General features: G+C 38.1%; 1 protein-coding gene across 2 annotated transcripts in view; it reads left to right on the plus strand.

The window, feature by feature from the left end:
* si:dkey-71h2.2 (low density lipoprotein receptor adapter protein 1) overlaps nucleotides 1-11,857 on the plus strand; it is a 42,521-nt gene extending 30,664 nt beyond the window's left edge. The window contains exons 4-10 of one of the 2 annotated variants that reach the window (XM_020638869.3): nucleotides 227-341; nucleotides 732-804; nucleotides 908-994; nucleotides 2,217-2,338; nucleotides 3,812-3,846; nucleotides 6,824-6,852; nucleotides 7,655-11,857. In XM_020638869.3, coding sequence (XP_020494525.1) covers nucleotides 227-341; nucleotides 732-804; nucleotides 908-994; nucleotides 2,217-2,338; nucleotides 3,812-3,846; nucleotides 6,824-6,852; nucleotides 7,655-7,701 — 508 coding nt within the window. In that variant the 3' untranslated portion in view covers nucleotides 7,702-11,857. Of the gene's footprint in view, nucleotides 1-226; nucleotides 342-731; nucleotides 805-907; nucleotides 995-2,210; nucleotides 2,339-3,811; nucleotides 3,847-6,823; nucleotides 6,853-7,654 lie in introns of both variants that reach the window. The other variant, XM_020638868.3, reaches the window with a different exon arrangement.
* Nucleotides 11,858-13,100: the final 1,243 nt, after the last annotated feature.

Below are 13,100 nucleotides of genomic sequence, written 5' to 3' on the forward strand. Positions count from 1 at the left end.
GGAGAGTGCAGGCAGCCAGCTAATGCACAGAACAGGATTTCTCTTTGTTTGCATGCATGTCATATAAATAAATAGGATGTTTGCCTTGAGACGTTCATGTCATACATTGATTCCTTTCTGCTGCAGTGTCTCATTTGTCATCATAAATGCAGTCATGTCAGTGGGATTTATAGAGTTGGTAAATTCAATAATGCTTCTTTTGTTTTTCTGCGTTCTCTTTTCCTAGAATCTCTTACTGCACAGCAGATAAAACTCAGGATAAGGTCTTCGCCTACGTCTCCCAGAGTCAGTTCAACGAGACCCTGGAGTGCCATGCGTTCCTCTGCCAGAAGAAGAAGATCGTATGTGATCAGACACTTTGAAATGGGTGTATTTTATGTTTGTATTTTCTTGATGTGTGCAGTAAAAGCTAGTTTGTCTGGACTATGTGCTGAACATTCAATACAATGAATGGCACCAGCAAAAAAAAGCTTGAATGTAGATGGTGTGTGGCGCCATCTTGTGGCTGATTACCCCACAGCTCACAAGATTGTTCTGTGTTAGTGAAACCTTTTTAAGTAATCTATAAGAATGAAACTGTTATCTCATTATCACAGCAAATTGTAAAAAAAATCTTTGTAAAGATGTTAAAGCAAACATTCTTCACCCAATGTCATCACAACTGTTGATTATGTTTTAAATTGTGCCCTGTGTGTTTGGAAACTGTGTTCATTTTCCCTTTTCCCCTGCAGGCCCAGGCTGTGACATTAACTGTAGCTCAGGCATTTAAAGTAGCCCTCGATCTGTGGGAGATTGCTCAGGAAGGTGAGTCAACTGAACAAAGGGAAGGCGATGGATCACAAAGATGAGACCTATTCTTACTGGAGGATTCATTTTGGTTTTCTTTTGTGTTTCTTCATATCTGCAGACAAAAGTAAGAAGGCTCGGACCTGCTGTTCCTGTGCTACAAACAACGGGCAGACGGAGGCGACCGACACTCAGTGTGTTCCAGGAGGTGTGTAGGTCTGATTGTGTTTATCCACAGTATGTTTTATATACACAATGACATGAAGCTTATTGTGCTGGATGGGTTCAAGATCAAAGTCTGACATTCCCCAGCTAATCCTGTGTAACTGTCGCTAGATACATGGTTGTCTTGGTAACAAACAATCAATTCTGTGACTAAACGCTCATGACCACAATAGTTTCTAAAAGGATTAATTAAATACTAAGAAATAAAGAATTCAAGTTAAACTGCTTTTTAAAACTGATTCCATAAGTTCATCCTAACATTTCTAAAACTTTTATTCTTGTCAGCTTACGTAATGTAATTTTATTTCCAGTGCTAATTTATCTGCGCTGGTTGCTGGAAAAATCATTTTGTTTAGAGGTTTTATATTTATTGGCAGGTCTTCGTTTCTTTTTCACTTGATGTTTAAACTTTAAATGATGAATAAAACATGATGTGATGTCATCAGTAAAGACACAATGATCACAGTTTTTTGTTTTAAAAATGTGAAAGGTAATCAGCTGCACATTCAGAGTACGTAGTTGCAGATACATTGGAGTAAATTCTTCCAGATGTAATCATCCTCACAAACAGTTTCACATAAACATGCTGAATTAAAGCTTCTGTGTTCATCTCCATTATGATAATAATTTAAATGACCTTTCTGGTTCTTGCGTGCACTCAACAGCCAGACTAGTAATTTCATAGTTTAGCACTGAACCCTCTGACACACCAATTAAACGGCCGCCAATCACGTCGAGGGACAAATCGGCCAATTATAAGCCACTCATTAGTCATTCAGGGGAGCCGGAGATTTTCTAAGCACCCTCCAATGGCCTGACATTTTTATAGGTCAAAATGTTTTTCTGCTCCTTTTTGGTGTCAAAGGGTTTCAAAAAAAGAGACTTAATCAACCATTCAGGTTGATTTTAGTTAATAGCTTGCTTTTCCTAATTCTCTCCATTAAAACGTGTTCCACTTCCTGCAGTAGAGTCGTAGGGCCAGAAAGATGTGTGATGTGAAAGCCTGGAGGACTTCAGGAGTAATCCTGCACTGAGAGATGGATGAAAAGATTTAAATTCAGAGAGCAGGGAGTGCCACAGGCTGAAGAGTAATGGTTGTGCTGCAGACTGAAAACTTACAAGTCTCCCCTTTTCTCTTCTCTCTTCTGCGTTACTTCACTTCCTCCGTCAACTCGCCTGCAACCTGGCGACTCTGTCAGATCCAGAAACACATAAGCCTGTCAGGATGGAGGAGAAGCTGCGGAGGCCCTTCTTCTCCGCCTCACTCAGCTCGCCCTCACCTCGAAGTAACCCGACACGAAGGAGACCAATCAAACACGACTCCTGGGTAGGTCACACCATCCGCATCCAAAACTGCTGATTGGATTCAAAATGATGTTTTTAAACCTGTTTTATGATTAGATGACAGTTTACTTATGATACCTCTGATCCAATTTCTGCTGCAGCACCTCAGGTTACATGTTGTGTGTTAGTGCTGCCACTGTCCTCAATCTAAAAAAAAAAGGATATATAAACGCAAATAACTGCTAATGTATTTAGAGCACAAGCTGTTTATGAGGTCGTCAACATTTTTCCATTATCCTCATAGGTCAGTATTGGTGCTAGCTTGTAAGCTATTTGTAGCTTTTGAGATGTTTTTGTATGAATTTTTTTAAATCACAATATCAGTGTCTTTCTCCTTTTGTATGGAAAAGTCTTAATGCTTAAAATTTATGTTTTCTATGAAGATAGTACTGTCACATTATCTTCAATAATAATAAAAAACTGTAAGTGAAGTTGTAATCTAAATGAAACCCGGACATCTCATCATTTGGGGAATTTAGGACATTATATGTAATCTGGATGTCATTTCTCACTTTGAGTCAATATTTACCAAAACAAGATGTAGATAACTATTGTGTTGACAGATGTCTTACAGTGATGAAAGAAGTCACTGCAGAGTATTTATTTTGTCAAAGTCATGAATCAGACTGAAGTACTGTTAGCTATACCCTCAGCATGATCCTATAACAATGACATTTACTTAATTTAATTCATAATTTAAAAATGTTCAGATGGGGTTTACCGTGAATAATAAAAAATAACTCTTGCAGATATGCTGGAGGGCTCTTTTTATTTCAGTTTCATTTTTCAGTAATCGGAGCAGTTTCATTCTATTGTTGTAGGAATTTTAAATGTTTGTACTGCTGAGTCTTATCAATCTCCATCCTGGTGTGCATTTAAAGGATTCCTAACACTAGAGGTCGCCATATCATTAAGAATACCTTTCCTAAAGAATGAGCTCACACACGTTCATCTACCTTTTTTACATAGTTTTCCTGATTCTAATAATGGGGGGAAATTCTGCTTATTTAAATCAGATGTTATTTGCTTGTCCGTCTTGATTCTAAATGCTCACCTCTCTGACTTAGAGTAGTTTTTCATGTTAGCCTTACAGAGGGCTGAATAACATTACATAAATGACATAGTAGTTTAAGTATACACTGGACATATTGAAGTTATACATTAGAACAATGCACAAAGATTTAAATTGGATTGACGACCTAGCTTACTGTAATGCAAAAAAAAATTATCCTTATCTTAATTTTTTCCAAACTCCTCCCATCTCGTTGAAGTCTCTTACCCACATAAACATCACAAATGCATTTTTCAATGTCTGACCCTTCAGTTTATTAATGAATCTGTGTGCCACTTGGATGAAATTAGTTATGAGAAACAGCTGACTCAGCCAAATGAAATAGTCCAATCTGTAATATGAAATAATTGATGCATGCATTGATTTCTGTTTATGTGCCAACAGGACGTGGATGATGGACTGGATGATGCCTTCTCGAGGTAACCTTGACTGAGTGACTGCATGTCTGCTGAACTTTGGGAGTACTCTCTTTAATGTACAACAGGAAACACGATTTTTATTGTGCACGAAATTCTCAAATATTCCCAACAAAACAAACAAACAAACACATTTTTGAAACAAATGTTATGTTGAAACTGACTCAAAAAGAGGATTGATCCCCCGTTTTTATCCTGTCAAGTACTTTTATTGTCTGTCGGTCACACTGAGGGTGATGGTCAGCTGTCAGAAACCTTTCACACTACTTTAAATAACAAAACCTACATTGGGCACGGTGACTGACAGTATTTTTTATTGAAATTCACACTGAGAAACAGACACACACAGTGACATGCAGCAGGCTCCTTTTCTCAGAGTGATCCATGAAACAACTGTCTGAAGGTTTCAGATTAGTGAACACTATTGATTTGGTAACTTAATTTCGTGATTGAAAAACGTCCTGTTTAATTAATCAGGGACTGATGAGTAGTTCAAAATAATATGAAATATAATTGAATAGATACATACAAAGGAAGTTAAAAAAAAATAGATTAGAAAATGTTGTTTAAAAAAAACTGAGAACAGAATCATGTGGCAAAGATCATCATTCTGCAAGGCCAAAATTTAATTCCTTAAGTTCTTTTTTTGTATTTTTAACACATTCTTTTATGTCACATAATCATTAATCATTTCAATGCCTCTTTCTGTAGCATTTCCTGGTTTGAACTTGTTCGAACTTGCTCTCGACTTGCCTCTTTTATTTACTAGTCTTATTTATTGGATTATGATTATGATAATCATATCTCAGTTGTTACATTTTTCTACATTACAAAACAATAAACACAAGCTATCGCAAGGACTAAGCTAATGTAATATACTGTAGAAGATTCTGGACTCTTGTGAACTCACTCTGCCACTTTGAACCAGTGAAGGAAATAGACATGCTCACTTCCTTCCATGCCGACATGATGGCCACCATTCCTGACAGAGAAGCCAGGAAGCCCTCTCGTCCACACTGCATCAACACTTGATCACAGAACTGAGATTACAGCACAACAATTTCCATTTTCTTTCCAAGTGTGACAGTGTGTGAAATTGTCATTTCATGACTGTGAGATTCCTGCAGAGAGAGGCGACAGTGTGAGACTCGGCTCATGAAGGTGTGATGACAATAAGTCTTTTTGCATTATAACTGCTCATGCACACACATGGACACATAGAGGAAGTGTTTTGTGTTGTAGTGTTTTGTGTTGTTGTTTTTGTACACAAAACAAACATGATACTTATACCCTCAAAACCCATCCAAGCTCTGAATAACGCCCTTTTATTCACAACAAACTGGCGGCTCTGAGGTCCAGAGAGTGTGCGAGCCCTCTGCACAGCCCTGCAGTGTCTTATAGAACCATCTGATGTGTGTGCATGTGGGTGTGTGTGTCTCCTGCAGAGCAGTATTATCCCATCAGAAAAAGAGAGAGCAGCAGTGGGATGGAGCGCCTCACATTTAACAGAAAGCTGCTCATTAGCTTGTCTTGCCTGCGGCTCACAGATCGGTGTGTTAGCCGGGAGGATAAAACACTTCAGTTAAAGCAAATGAATAAATGAGAGGCAGAGATTAAAAACACAGAATGTGGAAGCTTGCTCAGGTTGAAGAGAGATCAAACAAGGAAAGCAAATCATCACCCACGATGTTGTCAGCAGGGGGGATGAGATGCTGACCTCCAGTCAGGAGTGTGGCTCATGGTTGTGGATTTGCGGAACACTTAGGGAAGAGTCAGATTCGGAAATGCTAGAGGAATAGCTGAACGACTTGTAGAGTATTAGGTCGGACTTGCTCTGCAGAGATTAGCATGATGAGGAGCTCAGCTGTGAAGATGCGCAAATGTTGGAGAAGAAGATCTGTCCTGAAACTACAAAGACTCAGGATGACATTGAGTTGTCATGGCTTCCTGTGACACTCCTTTGGTGTTGCATAATACATTTGGGAGTGCTTTTAGTTCAGCAGCAGTGGCTTGTTGTCTTCGTCCCTTGAAACCTTTTCCAGTGCTCAGATGGAAACATCTTTGACAGCTTGATAACAAATTCAAAGCAAAAGCTACAATGCTAAGTAAAAAAACAAAACATAAAAAACGTTCTGCAAAAAAACGGAGAGCATTACTGTTCTGCAACTTTGGTCTGTAATAATAAATAAGCAAAAATAAAGCAAAGTGACCTGCATAGATCAGCTCTTCAGATTCTTGTCTCATCCAAAAACACTACCTGACATTTACTGTCTTCTATTTCTGTAGATGAAATGCAAATTTGCTTATTTCATGTACATTGTCAAACCTTAATTTGCTGTTTCTCTCTCCTTCTTTGTTTCATCTTCAATTTAAGAGTGTCTGAATTTAAAGTTCCCTCATTGGCCAGTTTTGATGTCCTTGCATTGCTGGTTAACTTCATTTCTCTTAAAACACTACAGCTTCTGATTTGGCGCTAGCACTGCTTTATATTGTTCCCTAAATTGAGCTCGAACAAAAGCAGTCACATCAGTAGACTCATTTTTTAATGAGGACTTTGAGCATGGGTCAGGGTTTAGGCCTTTGTGAGGAATCTAATTGAAAGAGAAGTAGAAAATGATTCAAACAGAAGCTCCGTAAATTCAACCTTTACACCTGGATTTAATTAAACGCTTGATTTTGTATTATGGATTGCTAAATGAAAGGAGACCTTAGAGGAAAGAGGACTATTATGTAAGTGACAGCTCGGTGCTGAGGTGTTTAAATAATTTAACCTCATGTAAATGTTATGAGTTCTTTCTTTTGTGTCATTTGAACCTTCTCTGAGTGCTTCTCAGACTGAAGAGACACAGACTGTGTGCTCTGACAGATTCTATTTACGAATGAGAAGATACTCAAAGAACTGAGTAATAAAATAATCACACATTTACAGTTTAACCATGTTTCTATATTTATGATGTCCTCTTTCTTTATCTGAATGCAGCAACATGGAGGTAGAAGAGATGGACACCGGTAAGTTTAAACAATCAAAGTCTTATTTTTCATACTTTGCTGCATGTTGCCTATGACCTAATTTTAAAAAAACAACACTCAGTCCTGTACAGTCCCATCTCTGTATTTTACAATGAAACTGACAGATTAGAAAAAGCAAATTGTCTTGATAAATGTTTCACATCCTTGGAACCCCCAGGAAACCTTTTCCATTTGAATAACTACATCTAGTTTATTAAACTGTGATGTAGCACATATTCTCAAACCTGTATGTAGGTGTTTTCTAGGTGCCCCTCCCCACATCTACAGCTATTAATTCCCAGCCTCCCATTCCAAAGCCAAAGCACCCTGTGAAAATCACATGCAAGTTATTGAACCTTTCAAATCCAACTGGAATATCAATAAAACAGGCCAGATGCTTTAAATGCACAGGAAGGTTGAGATGTGATATTTGGGTTAGGACTCTTATTCTCTTGTTATCTAAAAAAATATTCTTAAGGAAATAAAAGACAGACTTTAAATGAAAGAATATATAGATTAAAATTAAATGTGCCAAAATGTTGTTGTTTTTCTTCTAGGAAAAACAGATTTTTAAATCTTGCCTACATTTGGAAGTTTGTGTTTCCACCGGCTCGCTCTTCACATTACCCTTAAACATGTCCCCAGTCATTTCAGGAAATAAAATAAATGTAATACTCACATGCTCATGCTTCATTTTGTCGTTTTTTTTATTCCAGTTTTTAACTGTTCAACAACTCAATATTTACCGCCTTTGACCTCTGTAGCAAAGTGACTTTTCTCTCTCTCTTTCTCTTTGTCTAAGACTGGCCGAGTCCTGCGCCGAACCCGTCTCTGACAATGCAGCTATGAGCCCCTCAGGAGCTCTCCAATCACAGTCCTTTGTACATCCACAGCAAAGAGTTGGAATAACAGAAGCCAGCAATGACTGCCCAACTTCCAGCACCACTGAAATGAGACAGAAATCTAGCACAGGTCCCAAGATCAACAGAATAAACCTGAAAAAAAACAAAAAACTGAAAAAACATTCAACACTTGAACAGAGAGGAAAAACACATCACACTCCCCTGTGCACAAACCTGAACCAGAGATGCTGTTTGATATTCTGTGGCTGCTGCAGAGAAGCCTGAATGGAAACCCTGATATTATAAACCGCTTTCTCTGTGAATGCCTTCTTGTCAACACGCACACTCTCCATTCAGTTTAAACGGCCGTCTCCTGCCATTTTCACATCCCCAACAACTGCCAGATGAAAGATGATGAATCATGTGTGACAGCAACACTCCAAGACAAGAAAAAATACATATTTCAACTCAGATGTAAAGACCAGGATGGATGCCAACTTTAGAATACCCATCTTTAATCCAAATGTGTACAGAAATTGTCCTGATTGTGAGTTTCTGTACATCAGGATATCAATTTGTGTGTAAATAAGTCTGTCATCTCATTCTGAAATCATAAGAGTTGTCTAATTTTGTTGTTTGATGGTGAAATAGCTGCCATCCAGTCACTGGAGAGTCCAGTCTTTAAAATCATCTGGAAATTGGTACCATTTATCAACCATGGTGTTTACTTTGTTGTGCTGATTTAACTGTCGAAAAGGAATGTGATATGGTGATAAGAAATGAAGGCCTACAGTCATATTGCATGTATTTGTCTTCCTTTTTTTTTTTTTTGACTGAACCATAACTGTGTCACAGACGAGGCAGGAATCAACCCTAAAGAGATATGTCTAAACGATGATGGCATATATCATGTATCACACAAGAAAGCATACATACGCCTGGTTTTTTTTTGTAGCCAAGAAAATATAACCAGAAGGACTGCTTTCTTTTTGAATCAAAGACTCGAAATGACCATATTTGGCCTTTGTCTACTTCAGATTTTGCTCATCTATCAATAAATCGCTTTACTTTGTTATATGTTAGGTGATCAATTTGATCAAGTGATAAAAAAATCGACTAAATAATACCATCAAGCTGTAACTAAAATTCAAAACCTTTGCTAGAACTACATATTGATGTTAATGGAAGTACTGCACTGAGTTAATCATACACTTTAAAGGTCACATATTATTCTCCTTTTCAACCAGTTTAAATAAGTCTCAGAGCTCCCCAAAACATGTGTGTGAAGTTTCTTGTTAAAAATCCACTCTGATCCTGTATTTTATCAGGCCTATTTACTGCTTTATTTCAGCCCTGCTCAGAACACGCTGTTTTTGTGTCTGTTGCTTTAAATGCAAATGAGCTGTCTCTGACCGCGCCCCTCTCTGGAAGGGCTTGGGCGGCTCGGGCTTTCTCGCACCATGCCAAATAGTTTAGTGAGAATGACGAGAATGAAGATGAGGGAAAATCTCCAAACAGCCTGTTTGAGCACACTTTCTGAAAAGTGGAGCTGGCGAAAAACAGAGAGGATTGACTTTTCTCCTAATTAGGTGGGTTTGTAGACAGACTGGAAACACATATTAGTGTTAGAAAAACATGGTATAATGTATTTAGCATAATGTGTGACCTTTAATAGACTGGAGAAACTCTAATAAGACAGATTTAAAAATGCAATAGATTGAAGGCGAAGCATGTTCACCTGCAAAAAAAAAGCAACCCCAAAACGAATCCACTGGTTCCTACATTTCCCATTATGCAACTTGATAGTGTCTTTTGTACTCTTTCTTGTGGACACTGACTGACCTCATCAAACAGATCTGTATATCAAGCTCCACCCCCTTAGATTCTAAGTCAGGCTTTGTGTTAAACATGATTTAAGTAAAAAAAGAAAAAGAAGCTCATTGAAATCACTACGACATCATCAAGGTTATATGTAATATTTTTTTTATGAAACACAACGCACAACAAAATAGACAAATACAAAATAGCAATATAATCTATAAAATGGCAACACAAAACATATTTCAAAACAAGAGGAACTAAGAATCAGTTTTCAAAATGTGAATAAATTGAGTACCCTGTACTCGCTTGCTTTTTGTGAATAGGTCAATTTTGTATGCAACATTGTGTTTGTAATATAAAGGAAAACGCAACCTTCCTCCCCGTACACAACAACAATAACCTTTCTCTTCCAGAACCATCCTGATATGTCTGTAACAATCAGTTTCATCACTGTCTTGAACTTGAACGTATCTTATGTAAGCAACACATACACGACTACTCTCCATTCAGTCACCTCCTCGTGCAGCAAGCTGTCCCTGTACATAGAGGTGATGTTGAAAGAATAACAATGATGTGAGCTTATAACCATGACTGTAAAGCGAGGCCACACTATAAGAGTAAAGAAAGATATTTCCATATGCATTATTTTTTCAATGTCAAAGCTGTGCCATCTGTGTGTGTGTATATTGTATCATTATAAATGAAGTAGGATGAGTAGATCAGGGCTTCACACTGGTTAAGATAACTAGGACTCTTTTTGAGATGTGACTGTGTAGATGCTTGTATGTTTTGCATTAGGGTTAGACAGTTTGTACAGATGTAATTGTATGTTTTATATTACTGCATATTATTTTTGACTAATTATCAGCCCATGCACAGAGAATAGGACAAATGTATTTGACTTGACACGGACTGACACAGCTCGTCTTTTCCTCTCTTCACTGTAATGTGTAGAACTACTACTGCAAATGATTTTATCCCATACTATGATAACATTCATAGTCAAGAGGATATAATATTGTCCCACCCATCTGTCTGAAGGGTTCTTCTCTTTGCAGTCACAGCGTCATGACTGAGACTGAGAACGCCGGGCTGGAGTGGGGTCTGTGTTGTCATGACACCCACTGGCAAATAATTGGTAGGCTTATCAGGTTACGCCATGAAGCTTAATTGCATTGTTTAATCTCTGCTTGGCAGAAATACCAGCTCTGTTGCATATATTAAAGACAGCTCTATGTCCTCTCTTAGGATCTCATAGACAGCCCCCCAGTTTGTCTTGTTAGCTGGTTTTTGTTTTTTAACATTGACTGTGTAGTTCAAGGTCAAACTTTAGTCTATTTTTTCTGCCTTCATTTTCTCTCTCAGCATCTTGATGTGTCCCCCCCACCCCCCCACCCCCCCCCCCACTAAAACTTTCTCACATTTTTTCCTCCATCATTGACCGAGCATTTTGATTCATGTGAAGATACAGAAGCATCTGCTGAATCAGAGATATTGAGTGGTATTAGGAGGCGGGCAGCTGCCCAGGAGCTCGAAAGCAAGTTTGGTTTAAGTAATGCAACAAGAATATACATTTTCTTAATGCATTTAGTCATAAGATTAATGCTTTAATGTCTTGATAGCAAAAGCTGGATTTGTATCAGATGTAGCGCCATGTAAATGCATTGGCACTAATGGTTTATACTATTGAATTAAGTCTTCACCCAGAATTTTCCATTTTCAGCTGCTTTTCAAGCAAACAAAATTGTCAATGTATAATTTGATTCTGCAGTCGAACCTTTCTAGGTCTCAATTTAGAACGCTCAATCCCTCTTTTAATAATATTATGGCACTTTTCAATCTTCAGGACGACACAGACTCCTTACAGTTTCTGCTCACCTTACGGTATGCAGCTCTTTTAGATTCCCGGCATATCTCCAGTAGTTGCAGCTCTTGTGGCCCAGCTTACAGTTTTCCTTCTGGGAGAGGGTGTCAGACCTGCACTCCGAGGTACAACATGCCAATTGGAGTCTGGAGTGCACTGAATACAAATGAGTCTGTGCGGAGGTTTGAGGCCAGAAAATATTCGGGGGCGCAAATTCAACTGGAAAAAGTGAAGAATTGTCAGATGAGCTAACCCACTAACGTTTACACTGTTTCCTTTCCAATCAAGGTGCTTATTTGTTTTATCTATGCAATCAGTGGGTTTCCAACAGTGTTGTGATGTTATAATGAAAGCAATTGGTGTAGAAACCTCAAGTGATCGTCATTAGCTGAGTAAAAAGTGTACAGAATTTGTAAACCGTTCTGGTTTGTAATGTATTTATGCAAAATAAAAGAGTTTGTACAAAACTTTCACTGCACTCACACTGGATTGATGTCCATCTGTGTAGATAGTGGTTGTGACCTGGTTTTGTTAAACTCCAAGGAAGTATCTTTTTCATAGAGTTTAATTCTAGATATACAGTTTGGCATTCAGAAGTGTGAGACAATAAAATGCAATGTATCTTTTTGTTGAAAATCCATTTCAATCCAAAATTGCTCCACAATTTGATTAAAAAGATTTTGAGCAAACACAACCTCAACTCTGAGTGCAGACAAAAAAATCAAACACTTTACTGAGCCTGTATTTGATCTATCGTGGTCCTTTCAGACATTCCAGCTGAATCTAATCCATACTGTTTTTCTCTCCAACATTTTGCAACTCTCTGTTGTCGATGCAAAGCAAGGTCACTCTGTTGTTCGTCTCTCTAATTGACACAATCACATTGATGTCTATTCATCCCAACCCTCTGCTCGTGATGTAAAACCTCACAGAGTGGTGTACCAAGTGCAGGAAACAAAAGCATATCTGTTCTTGTTGTTTTGAAAAGTCCTTGAACATTTTCATTCCAGAATCCAGTACATTATTTAAACACCAATTAAATCGTTTTATTTATACAAGCAAGCAAACATTTGCAAACTGAGGGAGGCTTATAGGAAGAATGTTTGTATAGCTGCACCTGCTACTTGTTTGAAATATTTATCAGTGTGAGCCTAATAAATCTTTAATCTGTAGACAATGAGCATGGCCCAAAGAGGGACGGGACTGAGACAAGGATAACGAATTTTCAAAAAGCGAAAGCAGAATGGCATTTTAAGGAAGAACTATTTCTTTTAAAGTGCTTTGAGAATGAAGGTTTCTGGTGCAAGTGCTCCTGGATCACTTCATTATTTAGATTTTTGGTTCGGATAAGGGTCTTTCCTCCAGTTTTTGCTAGCTTGAATCTGATCTGATAACATAACTGTGCACAGATCTGTGAGTTGGCAATGCCATATGTGAGTGTTTGTTCAGTGTGATGACTGTTTGAGGAGCTATGCAAATATCATTTTAATTTCTGAAGATGTGGGTGGGTGCATCGCTGCAGGGTGTCTCCAAACTCATTAGATGGTGCAGCACCAACAGAGGAGAAAAACAAAACACTGCATTTGTAAGATCACGTCCAGGGATTCTGCAGAGTGGGTGTCAGAATAACGAATCAAATAACTATTCAAATAGAAAGTTTTATAATACAGTGTTTTACTTTTTTATAATCATCCCTTGCACTTTAAGCAGCCAGAGGGGAG

Source organism: Labrus bergylta, chromosome 15 (genome assembly GCF_963930695.1).
Source record: "Labrus bergylta chromosome 15, fLabBer1.1, whole genome shotgun sequence".
NCBI lineage: Eukaryota > Metazoa > Chordata > Actinopteri > Labriformes > Labridae > Labrus > Labrus bergylta.